The sequence below is a fragment of the Oxyura jamaicensis genome, chromosome 17 (genome assembly GCF_011077185.1).
Source record: "Oxyura jamaicensis isolate SHBP4307 breed ruddy duck chromosome 17, BPBGC_Ojam_1.0, whole genome shotgun sequence".
Classification (NCBI taxonomy): domain Eukaryota; kingdom Metazoa; phylum Chordata; class Aves; order Anseriformes; family Anatidae; genus Oxyura; species Oxyura jamaicensis.
In genome coordinates this window covers 1773132-1798637 of record NC_048909.1, presented here as the reverse complement: position 1 = coordinate 1798637, position 25506 = coordinate 1773132, and the positions used below count along the sequence as shown (strand labels likewise).

The following is a 25506-nucleotide window of genomic DNA, read 5'->3' as shown; positions in this document are numbered from 1 at the left end:
TTCAGGGAGATGGGGAGGGCGAGAATTAGCATTAACAAGCTATCTCTGTCCTGCAGATTTGTCTCTTCTCACAGCAGTAAGCTCAACAGCACACTCTAATGCAACTTCTGCACCACTGGCACCACTGATTGAGGGGGTCTCACAAGGTGCTTTCAGGCTGAACAGCATGCACAGGGCTGGCACTGGAGGCAACGACTGCATTTGAAAACACAAGGGACAAACAACCCTGGACTCAAGGCTCAGGGAAGAGATTTTCGTTTTTGAGGCCTGATCAAGATTAGTTTCAGATGACTTTGAGAAGGATTAGAGAGGTTACACTATTAGCGCGTCCCAGATTGATCAACAGGATAAATTCAGACGTAGTCTTCAGCCCAGCCTCCTGGAAGATCAACTGCTTAAATGCACGTGCACAGAGGCCACGGCCTTGCCTGCTGGGTTGTATATAAAACCAGGAATTTCCCTGCAAGTTGCTTCTTGGTATACATGTACAATCGTGTTTGCTGTGGGATCTGTACAGAAAAGAAATTACCTTGAGCTGATAGTTCAAGTGGAGACTCAAAGGCAACCCTATAAGGATTCATTAAGTTTTTCAGATTCTGAAATAGCTGAAAGGAAAATGTATCAAGAGTTAGAAGCTGAAAACAAGGATGAACTCTAGGGCATCCAGAATTGCTCATCCTTCTTCCCTACCTCTAGAAAACGTTCGACTACATGTCTTTTAAAACATCTAGTTCAGCAGTAAATAAACTAAATGCTTTGATTGACTGTTCCCCCCCCCTGAGGCTTTGGCTCCTGTCCCTTCCTGCATGTCACCAACCAGTCCTCCCCTGCCCTCTGGGGATGGCACAATCCACAGGCGGTTCATCCATTCACAGCCACTCATGCGATAGGACGCAGCACGTTCCACACAGCAGAAGAGGAAGGTTTTGACTGCACAGTGTGGCTGCTCCCTCCCTGGGCTTGGTGCAGCTCAGCAGACATTCCTGAGAGGTGACCCAGGAAGCCCTTACCTTCTCCCCATTGGGGTTTCCAAGAACATAGCAGCCCATAATGTGAATGATATTTGGTTCAGGATTGACTTTACTCATCAGACGACTCAACCTCTTCCAGAAGCTGGAAGAAACAAAATAAATCATTTAGAAATGTATCTCCTCATATGCATGAATAATCACGTGGATGTGTGAGCACAAACAAGGGCCTGAGGTAAGCTGCCCAGGAAGAGCCGTTGGCTCTTAGAAAGGAAAGAGCACAGGCAGAACAGGTTCAAGTCACACAGCAGAGAAGGAGGAGCTGCCCACTAAGTCAAAAGAACTCCAAGAGAGCAAAGTCCACCTGGAGTGTTTTTAAACTGGCAGTTTTACTAGGCATTCTTTCTGTGGCAGTTCCCTCCCATTTCCCATCTTCCCTCTCCCATTTCTATCAAGAATTGCCCTTTCTAAGCATGAGTGTTACCAGTGTTCATTCCCAGCACATGAAATCAACAGAAAGCAGCCAGAGAGATTGTCTGGCTGTTCAATGTTAGCCAGTGCTTGCTGCTGCTCAGCAGAATCAGACCTGCTTTACATTTTGTCACTGCTGACACACTGTGTCAGTAGTGTCACAGACACCGTATGTGTCAGTATTGACACACACTAAGGGCCATGAAATACAACCACCTTCCTTGGGCAATGGTTATGGCTGTTTGGTGGGCTCTGAAGCCCAGCAGTTCCTCTTGGGTCTGTGAGCAGATGTTTGTTTGCTCTTCTCAGGACTGCCTCCCAGGCATGTACAGGTTGGATGGAGACGTTCCCTTCCAAGCATCCAAGTTTTCAGCTGCATGTTCACAGCTTTCTGAAGGCCCCTGAATTACCAACTTCAGACCAGCTATTCTTCCAATGCATTCAGAATGTATGTGCACACGTGCCTAAGAATTTTATTGACAGTGTTTGTGCCAGAGCATGAGAGTGCTGAACAGATGTGGATTTTAATATTCAACTCTCATGCCAACAGTATGCTGGGTAGGAACAGGTTGGTATACATGCTCTCCCCCACAACAAAGTGCTGTTAGCCAAGTAAGTTTGAGCCAGCACAAGGAAGCAGGCAGCAAAACAGACAAAGCTTAACTCCCTGCAAGGAGAAGTAGAATTGCCTCAGCAACGTGCTGGACTTTGAGCAGGCTTTGCAGAGACAAATTCCATTTCCCCTTGCAATTAGAAGGGCAGTTATCAGAGACAGCTGTGGGGGAATGACTTGGATTTCTGCCACTTAGAAAAGCTACCTCAGCCACTTCCAAGCACCAGGGGCACGAGGTGCATGTTCTGCTTTCTGGTCAGCAAAGCCTTTGTTAAGACAGGGAACTTCTTTTTTTCTCTTTTGCTAATCTCTAGTCCAGAGACACACTAAACAGCAGATAAGAGCATAAATCTTCTGCTGACTCGTCCCAGGGCTAACACCAGCCCAAGGTCGAGCTTGGCTCTGTCATCTTTGCAGCTCTCCATCAAGGGAGAGCTGTTGGGGTAAGCTGCTATTAAATTCCCCCTCATCCTCCTCTTCCCCAGGCTAAACCATCCTAGTTCCCTCTGCCTCTACTTCTAAGCCACATACTACAAACAGAGGAAAAGAGATCAGAGAAACACTATTCGAGTTTAGAACATAACAGAGTCACTCACAGGATCATATCTTCCTCCTTCTCCACTTTGGCGAAGGTGGCAACTTTGTTCTTTAATAAGTATAAGTGGCCGGGACCTCCCTGCAAGAGAGAGACAGACAGATGCCAACCACCTAAAGAAACAGACCCTGGACACCTTTCTTATTCCGTACAGCCATACCCAGAAGTGCCACAAGGGAGCAGAGCGGACACGCCAGGCTGGCACAGCGGCTACAACCTCCAGAGGAGAAACTAACTCAGAAAATACTAACACTAACTCAGAAAATACTCACATACAGGGAGTATGGTGGGGGTTGGATTCTCTGTTTTTTTTTTTTGTTTGTTTGTTTGTTTGTTTGTTTTAAATGTTATGTGCCCACCTCACTCTAGAAAGAGGCAGTAAAAGACAAAAAAAACCAACAACTTCACTGTGGGTGACTGGAGAACAACAGGGAAGACAAGAAAGTCCCTTTCATTTGGAGATGTCAGGGGACTTGCCATGATGGGCAGACAAGAAGGGATAAACAGACAAGATATCACTGTAGAACTGCTATTTGGCAGTAGCAGACATAAAAAGATTGAGCACAACACCAGGAAAATTAAGAACTGCAATCTCCAGCTCAGTGGGGTGCAAACACTACTGCTATGCAGCGTTAGGCATGTACGAGGAAGAAGTTCAAGTCAGTTTATCTCCTCACTTCCCATTTCAAGGTTCCCTGCACAGCTGCCGGGGGAGTCCAGAGTTGATCACTCCAGGAACAAGAGCCTTGGGAAGGAAATCCCCAGCGAGGCCCAGACAGAGCAGGGCCTAAATCTGTCCCAGCCACAGCTCCTTATGTCTGTACCCTGACCCCTCTCCCTCCACTGAGGCTCCAAGCTGTGCCATCTGCTGGTCAGATCAACAACACCCTCCATTGTCAGTGTCATACTGAAGGTGTATGAAAACTTATAACCACCATATCAGAAATGCTTCTTTCTCTCTCCGAAAGCCTTCTTCTGAGGTCTGTGCTAATATAGGTTTGCCTGGGTTTCCTTGAAGGTAGCTGAGAAGCTGCCCAGCTCTGGAGCTGGCTACACTAAGTCACATTTTATTTGCTGCTGTCACAGCATCTTGTGACTGCTCACTGTCTGGGGAAATGAGATGTGAAAGCTGTATACATGCGCTTACTCTAACAGAACCTGACTTTGGAATATTGGTTCCTCCATGTAATTTCCCCCAAAGAAAAAGAGGAATTTGTAACAAACTCCCCATGTGCTTAAGAACTTTCATGTACCTGGCAAAATATCAGCATCTTCCAGATCTTGCAGCCTTTCCGATAGATGTTAAGCTTCTTCTCTATTTCCTCTGAAAACAAAACAAAAACAAACAAACAAAAAACAGGTTGGAAAAGATAAACCGTGGAGGAAGTTAAATATTAATCTCTCAGAATCTTTTTTCTTCTCACCAGAGTTCAGTCTTGCAGGCAGGAGGCCAAAGCTGTGAGAGGTGCTCAGCACCTACATTACCACTGACATCAAAGCAAACCCTTTGCTTTCATGCCATGGAAAGCAGGAGAATGTGGCACATCACAGGACAGGCGAGGTATGGCGCAGCGCCAGACACTGCTCTGCTGCGACCACAGCACTGTACCAGACCTAACTGTCCTGACCCCATCAATACTTCCACTCACCTAAATATCACAAACCAGTATCTTTGCTGCCCTGTGCTTCAAACTTTCCTTTCATAATCTGTGACCCTGGCATAAAAATCACCTACAGAAGTGAAGTCTTATTGCTGCAGCACATCCAATGGTAGTTGACTGAGCGTCAGGTATCACTGGAGTGATAAAAACACCATGACATGTGGCAGGTAAGGCATGGGGCAGTGACTTTAACATACTGATAATTATATTTGCAGCAGGCAGGAGTAAAGGAAAAGAAAGAACACTCAACATACCTAAGATGTCATCAAAGGTGGCGTGTTCATGGTCCTGGAAACCAAGAGAGGGAAGACATATCAAGGTCATATCAAGGTCACTACACCAGCTCCCCTGACATATCTCTAATATTGCATACAGTCATATGCCCAGACAAACATACTGTAAAGCATGATAAAAACAGCTGATGGCTTCTAGTCAACATCACCCTAAAACCATTACGACCCTAAAACACATCTCAAAGAAACTGAATTCTGAGTGGTCCATGAAGCCCAAGTCCATCTAAAGACTTGGAGATGAAACCCACAGACAAGTCCAAAGCACGTGCCATCAGATGCAGTCAATGTTATTGTATATTTTCCTCTTGGCCCATGTTTTGTAGCCAAATGATGGCTGTAGACATGTTCAAGCTGGCTAACAAATAGCCACACTCCAAACACACCTGCCTCTGGCAGGGTCAGCAGGACAACTGTACAGCTCTCAGAGAGAGAGAAGTAACAAAGCTCCAGCAGCACTGTCTGCTGCACATGGAGACTGAATTTTCTGGGCTGTCAGTCCAACCCTTCCCTTTCAATTTGAGTGAATATGAAGTGATTAGGAAAAAGAGACCCATGATTCCCTGGTGGTATTTCAGACACCTGCTCAGGCAAGACTCCCAGCGAAAATCAAGGTTAAATTAACGACTGCTGGGGATGCACCACTGCACATAGTGGGATGGTCCACTGCAGAGCTCTGAGGTCCTGCACTGCCTAAGTATGAGAATAAGGAGGAGCCCCGAACCTTGCAACACACAGCTTTGCTGATATGCTCAGGCCTGCCTTGCCTTCCCTTGTTCGTCTTCCCACACTGCCTGGCTGTGCCTACATAGTCTGACAACCCACAAGTGCAATTTTTGCTCCACCTTGCTCTTCTACCTAGACCTCAGCCCTCAAAGAACTGTGCAAGACCCCAGATCTGGGCCCAGCAGTGGTTCCAAATCACTGTAACAGGAATTAGGGATAAGGACAAAAACAGTAACAAAAGAAAAAAAATAAATGTGTGGAGCCAGCTTCCGCACTCCTGGGCCCAGCAGAAGGGATATACTTACATAGAGAATGGGGATGATAGAGGGATCGTCCCTGCGGATAATTGTTGGGACATACTCAGCTTTGGGCACCTTGGAAGAAATGAGCTGTAAGGGGAAAAAAGAAGTGCAAGAGGATAAGGAGAAGCAAAGGCCTTGCTAACAGTGCCCTGTTCAGTTGCTCCCAGGTGTTACCCAAACCAGCAGCTCATCCAGCCCACCTGCATTGCTGGGGAAGGTCCTCCCAGCCTGTGGTCCTCTACAGAGCACCCCCAGGCCTGCCAAGCACCCCCAGGCATCACAGTCTCCCTAACACCCAGCAACTGAGTGCACAGCTCTGCCCAACAAGCAGGACTGAGTCTGAGATAACAGTTTGTAAAGAGGAGACAGGTATCACAGAGGATGCAGCAGCTGGTGCATCATCACAGATGGCTGTATCCCAGTAAAGATCACCCTGTGTGAGGGTCTGTGCCTTTGAATTCACATGCTCAGCTGGCCAGTGGTGGGATGGCTGCATGGCTGAACTGACACGAGCCAGGGCTGAGCTCAGCAGTTGCCAAGGGATAAAATGGCATCAGACACAGGTATGTGCACAGCCGTAGGATGTCAGGCAGATGCAAGTTGCCTGGCAACTCTGGCTGAAGCATTCAGCCAGCTCTCTAGGAGTCTAAGCAGATAGGCCTGTCTCAGCACAAGCCAGAGGGCTATTGAAACACAGCTGATCCGGCTGTGCTGTGATTTCAGGCACCTCTGTTCACCACTGGGAGAGTGGAGCAGGTACTGGTGGGCCTGGAAGCACAGCCTGGGCTCCAACTTTGGCTGCCTTCAAAGCTCTCCCTCCTGGCAGGCAGCACACTGCTGCTTCGACCGCATGGGAGATAAAACTCCTGAAGAGGCACAATGCGCAGAGTCCAGGGATGGGCAGTGCTCACATTCACATGAAGATACTAAATTTAGCAGCTGTTAAAAGACAGAGAGGGCACGAGCAGATAAAGGTAGCTGGCTTGGAAACCCTTACCATTATTTTTGGTGGAATAAAGTCTTCTCCATCGCATGCCATGGCTTCAAGCTCCTTTTCTGCTTCCCAGTTCAAGTCAAAGTCGCCATCCAAAGTGCCGCAGGAATCCTGAAGGTCATGGCCTGTCAGAACACAGGTGCATTACGAGGGCAGAACAGCTTGCCTTCCCCACTCGATCCTATCTAGCAGCTACCTCACAAGATGTAGCACAAGCCATGAGACTTGTGCCCTCCTTTCCTTCAACAGAGCGACAGACACCACACTGTGGGGCTGGCGTCTCTACACAGACAAACACTCTTAAGAAACAAAGAGTGCACACACAAAGCCTGATACCACATACCACGTAACATTTCACCGCTCTCACAATTTCACCACTCTCACAATCACCACGTTTAGCTTTCAAATGCTAATTCACAACATTCCCTGTCATTTCAGAAATGGAGGAGGAGATGGAATGCAGACAGACTCTCTACACTTTAACATTGCCAAGCTGATGAGCAAAAGGCCAGAGACTTCAAAGCTGGTCTCCTTGTAATAATTACTGGACTACTTCTTTTGAGTGCTTATATAGAAACTCTGCCTTTTTAGTCAAACTGATCCTGGCAGAGAATCCCGGAGTGTGAGGACAGCTGTAGCAAACACAGTAGTATTTCAACAATATACTTGAATTTGCTCTTCAAATTCACCTTACCTGTTGGCCTTCAATGCCTCCTGGGGAAAAAAACATCTGGAAGGAATATAATTGACCGTTAAAGGTTAAAAATAGAGGTGGTCCCCTGAAGCCAGGCACTGAGGAAAGAGAACCAAGATGCTTCTACTTGTGCCTTTTGGGATGTCCAAGTACCAGTGGCAGTGCCTGGAGCACCGAACATGTCTGTCTGAACCATGTCTTTTCCATTCGCCTCTGAGTTAGCTGAGGGAGAGGGAAGGAATCAGACTGCAAAGGAACAATCGGGTCATGTTTTGAACCTGGCCTTTCATACATCTCCCCTTGCAACCTGGTACAGTGCCTTCTATAGCAAGGAGGGCTGGACCTCATGCTTACCTGAAATTGAATTCATTAGTTGATTTCATTAGTGAAATTTATGTAATGAATACAACCGTTTTCAGCATGGACAAACTCATTACCACGAAGTCCCTTGCCTGGATTTCAAATGAAAACTGTGTAAAACAGCCATTCCCTTTAGAAAAAAAAGACAGCGGGAAGATGCTGGCATTTCCTCCTGTAAATTAGCACAACAGCATCTCTGTCCCCACAAGCAAAACACTGCAGCATTACTGGGGATTCCCAGAGGAATTCCTGGCAGCCCAAAGGAAGATCAGATTGCCCCAAGCTATCACCTGTGCAGCCAGCACAGCCAGGAAATCAAAGTTACACCTCACAGAGCACTGCAGCTGTGCTCTGAGTCATTCCAGCCTAGGAAAGAGCTCAGAAGAGGCTCTTGCACGGGCAGCTGGGCAGGTTAGCCCCACTATGGTGAATGTAGCCTTGGACGGGTGTGCATCCAGGTAGGGTGTTTGGTCCCAAGCAAATAAGGGATGAAGGGAATAGAGGACCATAAGAGAGCTGTACCACTGGGTATCCTTTGGCCACTGCACAATAGCATGAGGTTAGATGTGCTTGCGCTCTACATATAGATACACACAGATAAACATGTGCATATGCCTGTAGTGCTGTTTGCTCAGATCTCACAAAACTAAAAAGATCACAGATGGGACAAAAGGGCACAGAGAAATTACTCCAGTGGGACTCCAGTCAACACCTCAGCTGGAGGGTTTGGCCACAGGAGGAAGCTCAAAGGACTCAGAACTCACTTTCTCGAGAGTCATGGAAGGAATCAGCTTTGATGGGAGTCGGGTCACTCCAGGACCTGCTGAAGCTCCTCTCACGCCGTTCGGCAAATGCTAGGATAAAACCAAAGCACGACATTAACAGACTCCACAGCCACCTCTGTTGCTGCCAGCAAAACAAAACATCCAGTAGATTCCATCAAAGCTACACATCACGATCTCCCCTGTGCTTGTTCTTCTACTTGCCAAATGGGTGTCCTTTCCGCACAGCAAACAAGGGCCTTCTGACAGCAGCAAAGTGCCCACTTTCTGAGCATAGCCACCGCAGGATATGTAACACAGAAAAGGAGGACACTTCATGGTCTCTCCTTAAATGCACAATGCTCAAACCTCAAATTAATCAGGGCTATTCCAATGTCCCAGAGTAAATGCTCTGACTCAAAGGCCTTCACGGGAAGGGAAGGTGCACTCAACAGCCAACAACACTTGTGACCAGAAAAAGGCAATTGTCCAGTCATTTCTCCCTTAACATCTGTTTTAGGGCATGTTCTTGCCCTGTTTCCATCAGACCTGGACCAAACAGAAAGGGTGTCTGGAAAGCTCATGCTTTCTGAGTTTTGTTGTCAAAGAAGAAATCCTTCAGTTTTTGCTTGCCGACAGTATCATAAGCATTTTTCTCCCCCACAACCCTCTTTTCTTTTGTTTCTCCCTCTCTCCCCCCAGGGGCATTTGTACTGGCATTTCCCAAGCAGAATCCAGGCAGCTTGGTGCAGGCTGGCTGCCCCACAGGAAAATTCCTGGGAATTGCCAATCACAATGTCTGATTTGGCAAATCCCCATGAGAGCCATTACACCTAGATTAATGGCCACTTACAGCCACTAATACCTATTTCTGGTAGCAGACAGATCAAGCTTGCTGCAGTATATATCTAGTAACAGCATCCTGTGTCAGGGGCACAGGAATTCATTGCAGATTTGCATGACAAGAGCTGAGAAGCAACCTGTCCTCCGCTGCAGTGTGTCCAAGTGTGGGTGTCCAGGGAGACAAGTCACACAGTAAGTTCTTCAGGTGATCTCCATCCTCAGCTTTCATTTAAAACCACACATGGAGCAATGGTGCACATGAAGAAAACTTTGAAAACATGACCCGAGAGTTACCAAGGCAGAGAGGCATGCCTGAACTTCCAGACAGCTCTAGGGGAAGGTGAGCCCTGTTCATTGCAGGCAGTGCTAACTCAGATGCCAATAAAGACACTTCAAAGGGCAAAGCTGTTTGCTCTCTACTTCCCACAGTGTAAGAGAATGGAGACAAAAGAATGCAAATTCAACTCAGCAACACTTCGCTGTGGGCAGTCTGTACAAGATGCCTGGCCAGGGGGTGGGAAGAACAAGCTGTTTCCTCTTCTAGAACAATCCTCAGCTCTCAGGAGCTGGTTACACCACTCTCAGCCCATTCCACAGCAATAAGGGAGCCATCCCAGCCAAGTTCTGGCGAAGCGTTGCCTTGTTCGGGAAAGGAACTGCTGTTTCCCCAGCCTAAGAGGTGATTTCTTCCCCAGCGAGGCATAATGCTCCCCTTATTTACCCCTTGCTCCCATCTCCTTCCTGTTCTTCTTTCTCTCTTCCACCTTCCTCTCAGCTCCCACTGGGCAACTTTCCCCCAGGTCCTGCTGCAGAGAAGACATTGTGGTGGGACAGGGGAGGAGAAAAGGGAAAGCCACCGGTCCACGTGGCCCATGAAGCACCGACTGTCCCCAAGGAGCCACAGCAGGCGCACAGCTTCGGTAAGAGGCCTGGCACGCCTCGCTTGCTCTGCTCAGCTCTGATTCTCCTCTCAGGTGTCTACATCGGTGATCGCTGAACACCAGACAAACACGGGACAAGGATGCTGCAGCTCTCCTTCCACACCTCATGCTGAGGACACAGATCTCCCACAGCCAAGGCCGAGGGTCCGTGGAAATAGCTTAAAGGCTGCTTGCAGATATCTGTGTGTCTTGGAGACTTGCAACAATCTGGCCTTCTCCTCGTAAGGTAAACGGCATCAGCAAGTCAAATCCTTTCTCCAACCAGTGCCAGGTCCTTTCTACCCACATGTGTGCACAACATAGGGCTCCCTGTGTCCCACCAGCATAAAGCTCAACTCCTCACAGCCACATCTTACAGGTTGTCACTTACTTTGTGCTTTAACCCTTCGGCTCCCCACCATGCGGAGGTGCTTCCGAAAATTCCTGAAAGAAAGGCCAAACAAAATCTCTGAGAAAAGTGATATGAAGCTGGGCCCAGCTGAACTGAAAAAACTGGGGAGGAAAAAAGAAATGGAAGACAGCCTATTTCCCTCTGGGCATTCGAACACTGGAGACCGGGTACCCAACCTGCATCTATCCAGAGCTGGGGAGCATTACATCTGCCAAGCGTGCAGATGTTGTTCCTGAACTCTCTGGGCCAGTGGTACGGGGCAAGGAGGCTCTACCTGGCAGTCCCATGGCCTGCTCTGGGTTCTTCGCCCACTCTCCTAGGACTAAAGTACCTGTGCTGCAACATTGCTGAAGAGACTGCTGCTGCCCTTGCTGGCAACACTCCTTCTTCTCCTGACAAGCAGCAGGAGCTGCTCCCCTCTCCTCTCTCTTCCACACATGCTCCAGCAGGAAAGTGGGGTGCCATGGGCTCTGCCCTGCGAGGCAGCGTGCTCACGCAGCTCAGGGCTGTGCTCATTCCCAAACACATTTGTAGCAGCTGCTAAAATCTCACCAGTGCTGTTAGCAACCACCCAGCCCATAGTGCTCTCCAGGGCAAAATGCTGGGAAATACCAAAGTGGCTTCTTCCTTCTTGGAAGCACTGCTCAGCAGGGCTGACTGTCCTCGTGGGCCAGCTGGCTGCTGTTGCTGCCTGTCTAACTGTGTGCTTTCCTGCCCAGGACTGCAAGCAGATTTCAGGGGGGCTGCAGAGTGCACAGCTCCAGAGGAAAGCCCACCAGAGGGTAAGCCTCTGGTATGCAGCTGTGCCTGCACTCAGGTCTGCAGAGAACAGACCATCCTGGCCACTCCTGAGAGCGTGAGGCAGAGGGACTCTTTGTCCAGCCCCTCTAAGAGTCAGGAATCTTCTCCCTTGGTTTCTCATCACTCACTGAGACAGGAACCACACACGACAGCAGAAGATACACAGGGAATGAGCAGCAGGTGGACTAGCAAGGAAAGGCTTACTCCTCCATGAGCTCTGCTCAGCCAGGGTGACTTCACCCTGCACTGCAGCCCCGTGGCTCCCAGGGGATGTCAGCGAGCCCACGTACCAGCAGCCTGCATGGAGCAGGGGAGCATTCCTAGATTCCCTCCTGTCCCACCAACATACACCGCAGACATCAAGCAATGGAGACTACCGCTGGTGAAAGAGGTGAAATGACAAGTCATCTGGCTCACACGCGAGTTAGTGGGATGAGTAATGACGTGTTACAACCATGCAGACACTTCAACAAACTGACTGGACTGGAAGACACTTCCAGCACTGACACTGAGACATTCAGAGCAAGTCAGAGGCATCTACTCTGATTCAGAGAGATCAACACAACCCTCACGAGAGGAAGAGCACTTAACCCACACCGTGGTCTGCAATGTGTCCTCTTTGGCCTTGGATCCCATCAAGTCAACAGAATCCAAATTCAGCAACTCAGGAAGGAAAACCAGCAGCGCATAGTGAAGCCAGGAGCAGCATTATTCCATGGCGAATTTCCACCTGTGCTTTGGCTATTTATGACATTTTTCAATGGTTTATTTCAGTTCTACTTGAATACAGGAAAACTCACTGCTGTGGAGCAGAAAACAGGCCTCTTCGAACAAGCAACCAAAACAAGATGTTTCTCAACTGTATGCTGGACCAGAGCTGTATGCAAAGTCTTCTGGGGTGCATGATGACTGATAACCTGGGTTATTTTATAGCATGTTAGATTCAAATCAAATAAATATAGTGTTCTAAGGGAACCAGGGATGTTCTTTATCAGATAGGTCTTAAATATGTTGTAAGCCACTGGAGTGAAAGTCTTTGTGGTCCACTGTGAAACTAAGCTCACATCAGACACTGAACACCAATGTTAAATGCCAAGGCTACCATTAATTACATCTTTCAGGGCTTTTGGCATTTCAGAATAGAATTAATTTCTCCATTATATGCTCAGTTGTCCTCTCCACAGAGGAGCATCTTCAGGCCCTGGAGGAGGGGGGAACAGATTTTGCTATGAAGTAGTGCTGCTCCCAGCTGCCTAGACAGTTTTGTCTCTCCCATTAGCGAGGACTGAGGGCAGCTCTCTAGATACATCTTCTAAAAACTGCTGCAAGCAGCTCCAGGCAGAATTCAGGGCTAACCAATGCACTAAAAACCTGGAGAATGGGACAAAAGTGCTTTTTGTCTGCTCAGCTCTTCTAGAAAAAAGCACTTAGGAAAAGAGATCCAAGCCTGAGACTACTTCAATGTGGGCATCTTAAAGCCATCGCACAGCCTTCTGAGAGCTTTTTGCAGCTGTATTGGTCCTCGGGCCCCTCTGTACCTGCACGTCAGCATGGCAGGACTGGCACAGCACTGCCCAGTCAGCAGCACCTGGGGAGCAGCAATCTGCTCTGCAAGCAGTTAGGCTACAGAAACCTGCCCAGCCATCCTGCCTGGCACCTGCACTTGCACCCCAAAAGCCCAGTGTTATCTGATCACTAGCAAGATCTCTTCACCTACTAAAATCCAACAAGCACCCCTGAAGTTACAGTGATAAAATCTCCTTATTACTCCCTGTCCTGCAGTGCCACCTGCAGTGACTCATCTCCACTCTGAAGAGAAGCACTTTCGTTATCTGAGCAGAGATCATAGACAGCGATGGAATGGCTGAAGTACATCAGTGCTCTGCAGAGCTCCCGACAACACCGCTCACTTTCTCCTCCCCAAATTCTACCCACAGTGGTCACTAGTTCAGCAAGTCACTGGGCATCGCTCTCTCGAGACAACATCTATCACACCGGTACATGTGCCAGGCCACACAAACCAGCCTCCCCGTGCACCAGGCACAGGACCATGCATGGACGGGGTTGTGTGATAACCACTGAACTTCCAAAATACCTGAGGCCATGAAGGGCTGCACAACTAGCATCCAAAGTGAGATGGGGCTGGGATCTCACTCCTCAATGCTAACTGCCAGGCAACCCTTACAGCTCAGCAGGGTCTGCTTGCATGGCACAGCCAAAAACCCACAGCAACTTCATCATTATTGCAACCCTACCTCCTCTTTACCACCAATAAATGCAGACTGGCTCCCACGGTACAATCCTGTCTAGACATTAAGTGTCCACAGGAGGCTGAGCTGTCCACATAACATGAGGATGGCATGACAACTTTAGTCTTGATTATGCAGCATCACCAATGTATGCAACCCCTATTCCTGACTTACAAGCTGCAGGAACAAGTCATTTTCTAACAGTCTCATCTCTGTCTAACAAATTCTGAGAAATCTCTTTCTTTTTAAAGATGCACTGTCTATTTATTTACCACGTCTTCAGTTTTGATTCTTATTTGTCTTCATTATCGACGGAAAAAAACACACAGCCCCTAAGTTACTAAAAAAAATCTTCCTGGCAATTCCCCCATTGAAAAAAAAGTGATGTTTTTCTCCCACTTTGTTTTGAACAGTGCCGAAGTGATCATGGCAGTTTTTAGCCAATGACACAAATGTTATGTTATCCTTCCTAGTAGGCTGCCAAAATACACAAGCCTTGGCACATCTGAAAAAAACAGAACAGTTCTGATTACCACAGTGACCAAGTGCTGTGCCTTGTGAAACCAGCAGAGGGTAACCAGGGCCCTTTTGTAATAACTGGACAAGAAATCAATCCAATTCCCCTTTTCCTTCCTTTGCGTTTTCTTGAGGTACACATGTAGGTGCAGCAATAACACAAAAAAGTCACTGTTTAAGTATTCAGCTAAACTCAATCAAATTCCAAATATCTGTGAATGGGCTGGGGGAATTGCATATACTAATATATATATTATTTAGCCTGAGACTTAGATCCCGAATATCCGGAAGCTTAAAAGAGACTTGACAGTGTTCCTTTAAGAAGACAGAGATAAGCTATCTCGAGTACTGTAGCATCATTCACCTCCACGTTTCCAATGCAGCCACTGCTAGAGTCCCTACGAACAGCAACACAGACAGGGACAACCATACTCAACGTCATCAAGCGTCACTAATGACACCCAAAGGGCCCATGCAACACCAGGCAAGGTTACGGCTATGGGAGAAAGCGGGCCCTACCTCTGTATAACAGCTGCAGAATCATTCTCTCGTTTCCGTCTCTTCCTTTCTGCGTAGCCCCTGAACGCCCTGGGAAACCATTTTAAGCCATTAACCAACTACGCAGCTTTGAACTGGAAAGGACATGAAACAGACAGCAAAGCTCTCACCAGACAACAAAAAGAGTTTAGGCCGACTGAAGAAGATAGCCAGGCCTTGCAGAACTGGGTGCGAGTCAGGGGCTGGGCAAGAGTCACCAAACCAAAGGTCCTCACCCTCTAGAGTAGATAGCTGAACAAGCTCCTAAAGAAAGCATAAGAGTGGCCAGAATACAGCCCAAAGAATAGGGGCAAAGAGCCATCATCCCTGCTACAGACGAATGGACCTAGCAGGCTGCAGACATAAAACCTCTGTACACCAGCTTCAAAAGGGACAAAAGCTTGCTAGCCTCCATAGTATCCACTTTGAAGATGAGGATGGGTGTGGTGTGATGGAGGCTTATCAGGTGTAGCCATCTAACCAATCTTTTGCCAGCTGACAAATAGCCTTAGCATAGGAAAAGCATGAATGAGTATGATGGACAGGAGAGGAGAGGACAGTTTATCCCAGACATCAACAGACAAGAAAATAAAAAACGAAGATTATACTTACGAGATGCTAGAGATTCCAGAAGACGCAGGGAAAAAGAGAAAGAAGAGGAATTCATTAGTGCTCAGCCCCGGCCAGCATCCTGAGGGAATCCTCACTTCAGAAGGGACAAACGTTTCTTGTTAGGTGGAAGGAAATTGCTTTTTAAGTTAGTTCTCTGTGGTGAAACTCATGCTTGACCAAGCTAAAACCTCCCTGGGGCAGTGTTGGCATGTGGCTTGGACACAAATTAAGCTCCATGTAGACCCGAAGAACATGCAGATGTACAACTGAGAGCTGAATGTGGCCCATCAGGATACAACAGCAGCTCAATACCAAGGGCTTCTGGAGCAGGGAGCTGAATGTGGCCCTTCAGGATACAAGAGCAGCTCAGTACCAGGGGGTTCTGGAACAGGGAGACCTTCCCCTTGTGCACCCAAGACTCATGAAATCAGTTCACACTGTCCAGTCTATGAAGGAAGCAAGCCCTGGGCTGAAAACACTAGAGCAGAGGCCAGGAGGACAAGGGCACCTGGGGGAACCTCCCAGCCAGCTCAGGGAGGTGCCCTGAACTTTTGGAGATGTTTCTGTGTGACTTCCAGAGGCAGCACACTCTGCAGAAATGTTAACTGAGGAGCTATGTTAACCAAGAGCTCTGCTCCTTATGGGTTTCCTTAGGGCACTGTTCTACAAACCAACCTGACTTTGTCCTCCAAGAGCTCCAAGCCCTGATAGGGGCCACCATCCTGCAACAAACCCAATGCACAGCAAAGATGACTTCAGAGAGCAAAGGATGTGCCCAGAGGCAAAGGAAAAGTGCTGGTTTAGCACATGGTCTGGTTTGTAAAATTGTAAAATACCAGTCACTGTTACCAACCAATATTTGTAGGGCAGAGCAAGAATCCATCACGTCCTCAGCCTGCTCACAGGCCCTGTCAGCCCAGTGCCAAGGAGCGTTAACCAGCCAGGGGTGCCAGCAGACCTGCAGTCCTTGAAGAGGAGGCAGGGGGACACAGGGGCTAAGTAACAGAAGCAGCACAAGGGTCTGCAGGCCAGCACCAGGCAAATGCCCCCTGGTAATGTTCTCCAGGCTAGGAAGGTGGGCTGCACCTCCAGCTGAGGTGGTATGGTGAGGAGTGAAAGGGCATGAAGACAGAGTTTTCTTCTGGGGACAGAGATCCCTTCCATATCTCGGCAGCCCCCTCTCCCCAACACTGAGTACAGCCCTCCCAGCCTTAGTGCCTACAGGCCTGATTTGGCCTGGGTTATCCCAAGATCAACCACCAGCTTCCTTAGGGGATCTGGAGAGGGCAACATATGAGGAAAAAAAAGTGGCAGAGAAACAGACTACAACATGGAGAGAGCAGGAGAATTAAAGGGTAGAGTAGAGCTGAGGGTGGCACAGATGTAGGAAGGAAGAAGGACACAGGAAGAAGGTGACAAGGCTGGAGAAAAGCCTTAGAAGACACGACATTATCTCATTTCCCTCATCACCTGACTTCATTTTTCATCAGGTATCAAATACTTAAAACCAGAAAGATGTAATTTCCTGGTAACTGGGTACAACCTTGAAATGAGGCTTCCTTTACACCCTCCTGCCCTTTGGGAACAGCTTTCCCCCAGTGTGCAGCAGCACCAAATCGTGCATGGAGTGCAAAGGGAGAGGCTACTACTATCTCAGATCCGCTCATACTTCACAGCTATTTCCTGACACCTTCTTCAAATAACCAGAAAACCACATTAAGCCATTGGGCTACACCTCATAATACAGAGATGTACTTGTCAGGAGCAATGGATGGCGCCTGGATTAACATTCCCTCAGAGCAGCGGCTGCAGCAGAAGTACCTGGTGGAGGATCTCAGCTGGGATTCCCACCAGACCCTTGCTCCGCAGAGGCAGTCAGGGACAGGGTACAGCGTCACAGAGAAAACAAACGAAGCAGAGAAGTGGATAGCCCAAGGACTTAGAGAAGGGAAAAACAAACAAGTGGGAGTAACAGGAAAGAGAAATTATGAGTGCAAAAAAGAAGAAATGAGACACAAGGTTCTCTCACCCCTGACTGCAGTACCAAACATACAACTTAGTTTGCTCCATGCTCTCAGATACAGTTTTGAGTGGGCCACAAACTTTGAGATACAGGATCAAAGCTAAGGAAGTCGTTTCACTTACGCTTGCATAGTTGTAGTAGCAGTTTGAAAACTGAAGAGGTTCTCTTTAGGGAACCAGGTTCGTATGGGGACATCATCTGGAAGAGAGAGAGCAAAGCTTGACAATCCAGCAGGCAGAGTCACTGTTCAGGCAGCAAGACTTCCCAGGCTCTTTCTCTTAGTACATTTCTTCTGCATCCTGCCCTGTGTTAAACAAGAGTCTCATCCCCTCATTTGGTATGTACGCTACCACCAATTGTTTTGGAAATTTATGCTAAACCTGTCTATCACACTACTAATGAAGAATGAAAGCTCTCTCCTAAACACAGAAGACTAGAATAATCTAGGAACTACAAAAGAGACATCTGAACAAGAGAAAAAAAAAAAAAAAAAAAAAAAAAGGGGGGGGGGGAACCATTTTTCATTAAAAGCATTTTCCTGCCTTTGCTTTTTCCATAGTACCATTAGTCGTTCCTGATGACCTGGACTTCATGAGTTTTTTCTGGGTTTAGAAGTCAAACAGAACATCAGCTGTGTAATCTGCAGCTAACTGTGCTGATCTGTCCTCTATGTTTACACACTGACCTGCCTGAACCAACTGAGGATTATTTCCTGATTATGTTAGGACACCACATCATCTTCACATAATGACCACTAAGACAAAGAGCAGGCAGCAAAATAAGTCCCTAATTATGTTTGGGGACTGGTGGTGACACAGGAGGAGGAACTCGATCAAGAAGCAGCTCCTGTTGAGAAATCTCAGGCTGGGGTTGGTCAGTCAGGGAACCAGAGGTAACATTAAAATCCACTGACACCAGCTGTGTGAGATCTTGCTGCACAGCATCCCCAGGATTTGGAGCTACCTCATTCTTCATCTTGCTTCACTCCCAGTTTGTGGTTTCCTTGCTTAATGCCTTGCCTCATATTGCTAATCATGTGTCTAGATTCACTCACTCAGGTTTTAAGATCAGTAGCAACTACAGTATCTTAGTCACTGATATTCTGGCATTATCTAGAGTATTGTGTTTTTAAACTCACTTTTGGTGGCCAACACCCAATCAATCCCACTAAATGGCTGCAATTACAGACACACACACACAAGAAGCCTAGATGTAAGTGGGGAGACTGCCTTTGAAGTGGAGCTTCTTAGAACTTACATGGGAAGCTGTAACAGACACTCCTTCTCAGCTAACAGTTTATGTCAAGCCTTGCATAAAGGCACCCTAAGGAAATAAATATTTAAAATGAAGTCTGAATTCTAGTAGGTTAAATGCTTATTACGAAATTCCTCTGCTTGCTCTCCTCCAAAAACTAGCTAGGGAAGAAATGCAAAACAGCTCAGAATGCAAATGAATTATTTGTTTAAAGCCTCGAACCCACAAAAGCAGCAAAGGAGGAGAAATAGTACAAATTCTCATTTAGCCAACAGTTCTGTACAGAATTCTCAGGAACTACACATCTCAAAAGACTACAACCTCTTAATACATTTTACAGCTTTTAAGTCAGTAGTTTTGATTCAAAGCAGAGCTTATAAGCAGCAGCTAATATCCTCGTGAGGTGCCGTCTGGACTACAGTTGGAAGCCTCCTCTCCTCTTCTGACAGAGGGAAGTCAACCTAATAAAAATGTCTCTCCCCTACCCACAGCATTCAACAGAGAGTAAAAGGATCTGTGACCCTTCGGAGGTGCCTCTCCTCTCTACCAGCCAGAGGTGGAGCAGGAGCAGAGAAGCACCCAGCTGGGGACTAGGGAGCCGAGCTCAGCTCCAGAGCTCACCTGCAAGATTAGAAGTCAGATTATACCTACAGCTGTTCTGCTTCCAGACGCAGGTAGGAGGCTCCTTTTTGGCTAAGTAGAACATCTCATTCCCCTTTCTTGTTATCATCAACTGGGATGAAATAGTCAAGGAACCATGGGTAAGACTGAAGGAACGATGACACCGTATCAGCATTTCTAGCACCTGCCAGGCTGCATGGAAATCTCAGCACCTCTGTCCGTGAGTGATGTGTTTGTATCGGAGGCTGGGTGCAGCACAGGAGACAACAGCTTGTGCTTCTTGAATGGTGTTAGGCATCATAAACTCAGCATAAAAATCCATATTAAATTATGCCAATCTGGACTAACTGCCATGAGTGTTGGATTGCAGCAATAATATGTCATGTCAATCCAAACGGAGAAAGCAGCATTGGAAAACAAATCTCGGGGGAAATCAGTCTCTCTCTCAGCTCCATTCATCTCCGCTCTGATTTCTTTGCTAGCCATGCATGAAGGACATTCCAAGAAACATTTCTTGCAACCTGCTATAAACGTGCAACTCAATTCTCTCCATTTGTTTTCTCCCCTGAGTAACATTGCTTGGACAGACAGAGCAAATGAGACCAAGCTGAGAAAACTTTCAGCCCACGGTGCCAGTGGTAGGACAGGATTTGGTCTCAGAGGCACAGTGCTGCCAGTGCAGCCACACGTGCAAGCGCTCAGATGCTGGGGACAAGCACAGAGGGTGGCAGTTGCCTGCCCATACAAAATGTGAAATATTCATGGAGGCATCTGCAGGTTCAGCACTATCTACTTTGTTCCCATTTAAGCAGCTACTCTGCTGTATTTTCAGAACACAATCTCTAGCCCTAATGAAAACTGCTGCCTAGTTGAAAATGCGTATTACAGACCCCAAGTCTCACAACTGGAGCATGGCATCTCTCTGTAGCATTTGCTAGATAATGTTTTTTCCAGTAAACAAAGTTCAGCTTCAGCAACAAGGAATTAAACTCCTCCGTTAGCAATCCGGAGCCTTCCTTTGGCTCTGTATCAAGCGACCTGCTTTGGTCCCACAGCACAGAGTACAATTTTGATTTGTTCAGGAAGGCTTTCAACAGAAGTCTTTCAACACCAGAACCAGAAATACTCACTTTCTTAATTCAGAACATGTTAGGAGGCTGCAACTTACTCAGCTTAGCACCCTCATCTCCACAAGACCAGTCCCCTGGGATTGTGATCGCTTTCCTGAAAGGCTATGACCGATAGGGCTTTCTTCTATATTCAAACAAGATTCTGGCTGTGCCATCATCTCCAGAGCCATCTTTCAACTGGTAAAACCCATATGATTGTAAAACATATAGGAAAAATCTTCTTTCTCCTTTTCTTGCACTTCAGCAATAAAAATATGAAATTCTATACTGTACATGTAGTGTCTGAGGTGAAGCCCCAAAATCAGAGGGTACAAACAGAGAAACAATGGTTAAAATTATGCACAGAAGTTATTTGAATTCTAGGTGTTCTATACATTTGATTTTCTTTTTTATTATTATTATTTCTTTAGGAATAGCCCATATATGAATTTAGTTATGTAATTCTAAGCATCCAACTATGAAACTACAGTCCAGAACCCAAGCTTACTGTAATTTTACCTGCAGTAAGTATCACTGTGAACCCAAGAAAGGTGTACAGTGGGATCTCCACAGTCCTTATACTCTACCTAAATATTTTCAAGGGGAAAACAATGACATTTCTTGTCTGGAGGCTCATCTCTAAAACCCATGGTGTGTGTTTACACCTAAAAAATATATATAGGCATTAAAAAAATCAGACAAACTAGGTCAGACTTTGCCAGCCATATATAGAACTGACAAAGACGGACTGTGCTCTAGTTTATAATTCAAAGTGCAGTGATTGTGACAAATATTTGATTAATGGTTAAGGTTTTAAACATGATCAGGAATTTTTTAATGTAATTAAACAATTACAATCCAAATTCCCTGAAAATATTCAGCAAATGGATAGTAAGTGTGGGAAAAAGTCCAGTATTATTTGCTATTATTTATGGAAAGACTGAGGTGGCAGTACATGAGGGACCTTGCTAAACTGCTTTCAGCCACACGGATGAGCATTTTGGGCTGCAACACGATACAGAATGATCTACTTGAGCTTGAGGCTCCCTCTAAGCACCCTGGCACATTCAGAAGGGTCTCACCTGCTACAACCCCCAAACAAGGCAAAGGATAGAGTCCTGCTCTGAACGGCCTCCTATATGAGCAAAAGAAGAAACATAGGTGCTTTGACACAGCCCCTCCTCTCCTGCTCTTCCCTCAACAGAAAGGGAGCCCACAGAGATCGCCGTCACTAAGGTGCACCAAGCCACTGGAAAAAGCACCCAGCTCGTGTGCTGCTGATGAGCAGAGACGATGGGGCTTGGACAAGCTGGCCTCAAATGGAGCTCTGCTTATTGTAAACTCTGCCTCAGACAATCCCTCTTTGTGGACGCTGGTGCAAGGTACCAGCAAGGAGCTGGAGGGGAAACACTACGGGGCCCAGCTCAAGGCACGTGGCAATGACACCGCCACACTGGGACGAGACAGATGTCATCCTTCACATGTGCTGACAAGTCCCTTTGTGTCCTTCCAGCATCCAGCACTTGCTTTTACTTACCAGACACTCGATCGACACTGTACATCCTCTCCAGCCTTTTTCTGTGCCACCCAGTCTCACTGGACTGATGCTGCTCCAGGTCAAAGGAATGGTGGGAAGGGGCAGCAAGCCGGGAGCAGTTTGGGCACTCCTTGGAGCCCTGCCGGCTGCCCGGCCAGCCCTTGCAGTGCCTGCTGACGCCGTGAGAGCCGCTGGCGCTGTGCGCATGGTGGCCATGGTGGCAATCCTCTTGGGCAGCCCCCTTCATCACCACCAGTTCCATGCTTTCGTTTTCGTGGTCTGACAGCATCGGCCTCTCACCGGAGATCGTGTAGACCCGTGGCTTCGGTCCCTCGCTTGGCATCTTCTCTGTCTGCTCCTCAGAGAAGCTCCTCTCAAACTTGCCATCTGAGATGACGGAGAGCCTGCGCTTGTTCTGTGCTGCCTGCTGCATCTCGGGGGAGTCCTCCTGGCCGATATAGGAGTCTGCTAACAGGTGATCTGAAACAAATTGCACACTTTACTGCTTCACACCAAAGCACCCCAGACACTGACACATTCAGGAGGCTGTTACAGAAAGGGGAAAGGAGAGAGAGATGGTAGGCTCTCCCTGAGGAACCTTTTATGACAAATGTGTGCCCATAGCCTTGAAGCCCTCCAGAATTCGTACTGAAATGAGAGATATTCCTCACAGATATGCCCAATATTTCCTCACAGATATGCGCAGTATTTCAAGCTTGTACGTGGCCACCATATAAGATGGGGCTAGAAGCAAATGCAGCTCTTGGTGCACAGCCTGAAATGACTTATGTGCAAAACAGCCCTTGTTCAGCTGTGCAGTACCACCTACTTCATGGGTAGCCACACAAGGGCTGCTGAGCCAGGGAAGGGTTGCAGGGCAAGGGCCAGCATCATTTTCTGTAAAAAGTCACAAACGCTGAATGTTCTTTGTGCACCAATTTATTATTATTTTTAACTAAAAGGGGCAAACCACCATTTTTTATTTTTTTCAATTTTTCTGCCAATTGGTTTGACATGAAAGAAATGCAAAAAAGACTTCAGCCGACAGCTGCAACACAGCGTCCCACTCTCCACAGCACCCATGGTTAGCAGGCTTCGTCGTGCGTGCAGATGGCGATGGCACCGCCTGCAGAAGCTGTCCGGAAGGAAAATGCAGCCGCTCCCTTTGTAGGGTAGTGAGATCGAAAGGAGAGAGGCCCATGAGTGCAACTATCTTTGGAGCCCACACACTGGATGAAGTGCCAGGAAATCTCAGCATTTCCATGGCAATTCCATGCATGAACCCAACAGTAGCTCCCACCCACCTGCTAATCCTTTTTTCAAGTGGCTGCTAATTACCTCTTACACTTCCCTTCAGATGGGAAGCAGCTAGGGGACTGTTAAAAAGGCTCAGCAGGGAATGCATTATTCATGTGACTACTACCCCCAGAAAAAATAAAATCATTAGCGTCCAGCACAGACAGCAGCATTACAAACAGAGGCAGAAAGCAAACCCAAGCCTCTACTTCACCAGCTATTTAACGAACATCCTTCCTTTAGCTCCCGAGCCATGATCTGGAAGGACATGGCAACGACCTGAGGTTTGGCTACCTTTTGGCTGGCCATGGAGAGATGAGGGAGGAACAAGCCTGCTCTTACATGTGCAAGATGGAGCTTGTATTGCTGCCACATCATGCTTCCTATGAAGTGCTCCTGTGCTGCTCTAAAAAGAACCCTCCCAACCTGAGGACGTACACCACCAGCTCTTGAATTTGAAGCCCAGCCTGGGTTGTGCTCACATCACCAAGAGCCTCTCCTGCTCTTCCACCTGCAGCTGAGACTGAACTGAATTTAGCTGGTACTGGCACAGCGTGCCACCCTTCTCTCATTTTTCTGCTTGAGATACAACTTCCCCTAGCACCACGAGGAGATAAACACGTTCCTGGTCTCTCTGCTCCAGAAGGGACTGTCAGGATTGTTCAGGCTGACACGACTGGCAGCTCTGTGACTCTACTTGAGCTGGCCAGGAGAAGGTGCCTGTAGGAGTCCTACAGGGAGATCTGTGCCCTTGAACCTACCTACAGCTGATGCTGTCTTTCCAGACTTCACATGAAGTCCAAAACGCATGCCTGAGTGCAGTGAGGAGTCATGCACCTCACTGATACTGCCCAGGTAAAATATGAAAGGTGGGCAGTGGTCTGCTTCACCCTTAGTCCCCTGCCCAGAGGCAGCACGGACATCTGCACGTCCTCCAGGAGGAGAGCTGCAGGGACTACAAGGGTCAGCACCACGACATTTTCAAGCCCTACCATTCAAGTGGAAGAAGTTGCTCCATCAGCTGTTGCTCAACAGCTTGGCCACTGAGTCCTGGCAGGTGCATGATATGGTGTCCCGGACCTACCAGTGCAGTAAGCAGCCATGGGCTCCAAAGTAGCTCCAATTTCTTTTCACCTCTTAAGAGGCAGCAGGACACATTTATCCTCCTGTGACTCAGATCCTCTCCAGTCCTACATCTAACTGTGCTCTAGAGAGGGCATGTCTTGGGAAAACACCAGCATACAACTCTTCAGGGTCTGCCAATATCTATGCTGGCTAATAGTGCCAAGAACATCATTTTTTAAATTAAAAACAAAGGCCAGTTCTGGGTAATTATCTCATCTTGTCAAACTTACCAATCTATGTAGGCATAATGACACTCCTTATTTCTTAAGACACCACAAAACACTGGCTGACAGCTGGCCCTGTTCCTCCTAAAATGACTATTTCTATGGAGGACGTACAGCATCATGAGAGCAAAGACATGGGGTTACGCACTTTATGCGTGCACTGACAGCATCTCACCTCCCATGCTTCAAACATGTCAGGTGTTTGACTTTGAGAACCGGCCATTTCTGAGCTTTGGTATCTGACAGCAAAGGGTACTGCAAACAGTCTGAAACGTGGGGCCTTTTGTTGAGGTTCTTACACCACAGTCATCACGGGGAAAACAAAGTGCCCAGAGCATAGCAGGTCTGAAAATGCTGATGACTGCAAGTGCAGAGAGACCAACTCCAATCTCAGCTTCCCAAGTGCTGTTTGGGCTCCACAAAATTTACAGATGTAAATGGGACATGACAGGTTTCAAGTAAGAGACAACTTTTTACTGAAATCATGGCAGTTTTACAGTTCTTGACTGGATATATTTGAGAAACTGCCTGTCTGATCTAGTCTGCAGAATGTGAGGATAATCTTTTCTTCCTGCCCTACCTGTCCCCTACTCAAGGTGTTTTCACTTGTTCTTATCTAAGAGTTTTCGTGGTGAAACACCACAAAGGTCTACTAACACTCCAATGTTTTCTCTGGGTCAAACAACTGGATACTTATTTCTTTTCAGTTAATTTAGCACCTTCAATATTTATTGAATCGGTCAAAATTAATTTAGCACCTATACAATGGAGAAACAACTTCACATGTAAAGGGAACATGAAGCTTTATTCAAGACCTTCATTAATAAAGAACTTATCTACAAAAATAAGTTTAAAGGAAAAAACAAAGATCTTCAAGCATGCATCGTAACCAACTCTTGACCTCCCAAAATGAACATGCACTTGTTTCAGGGAGTTCACATGTGTTCATGTGCACCAGCACATGAGATGTTACCAGGTAAAAGTGACTAGTT

At 47.2% G+C, this 25506-nt stretch overlaps 1 protein-coding gene across 7 annotated transcripts in view; it reads right to left on the bottom strand.

Moving 5' to 3' along the window:
- Nucleotides 1-25506, bottom strand: part of NSMF (NMDA receptor synaptonuclear signaling and neuronal migration factor) — a 49485-nt gene that overhangs the window by 8211 nt on the left and 15768 nt on the right. Inside the window, exons 3-15 of one of the 7 annotated variants that reach the window (XM_035341594.1) lie at nt 21870-22337; nt 17471-17546; nt 15326-15331; nt 14696-14764; nt 10590-10642; nt 8439-8528; nt 6624-6745; nt 5630-5713; nt 4563-4596; nt 3901-3971; nt 2649-2728; nt 1011-1113; nt 530-605 (exon numbers count right to left, since the gene is read on the bottom strand). In XM_035341594.1, coding sequence (XP_035197485.1) covers nt 530-605; nt 1011-1113; nt 2649-2728; nt 3901-3971; nt 4563-4596; nt 5630-5713; nt 6624-6745; nt 8439-8528; nt 10590-10642; nt 14696-14764; nt 15326-15331; nt 17471-17546; nt 21870-22337 — 1332 coding nt within the window. Of the gene's footprint in view, nt 1-529; nt 606-1010; nt 1114-2648; nt 2729-3900; nt 3972-4562; nt 4597-5629; nt 5714-6623; nt 6746-8438; nt 8529-10589; nt 10643-14695; nt 14765-15325; nt 15332-17470; nt 17547-21869; nt 22350-25506 lie in introns of all 7 variants that reach the window. The other 6 variants (XM_035341593.1, XM_035341598.1, XM_035341595.1 and 3 more) reach the window with 6 other exon arrangements.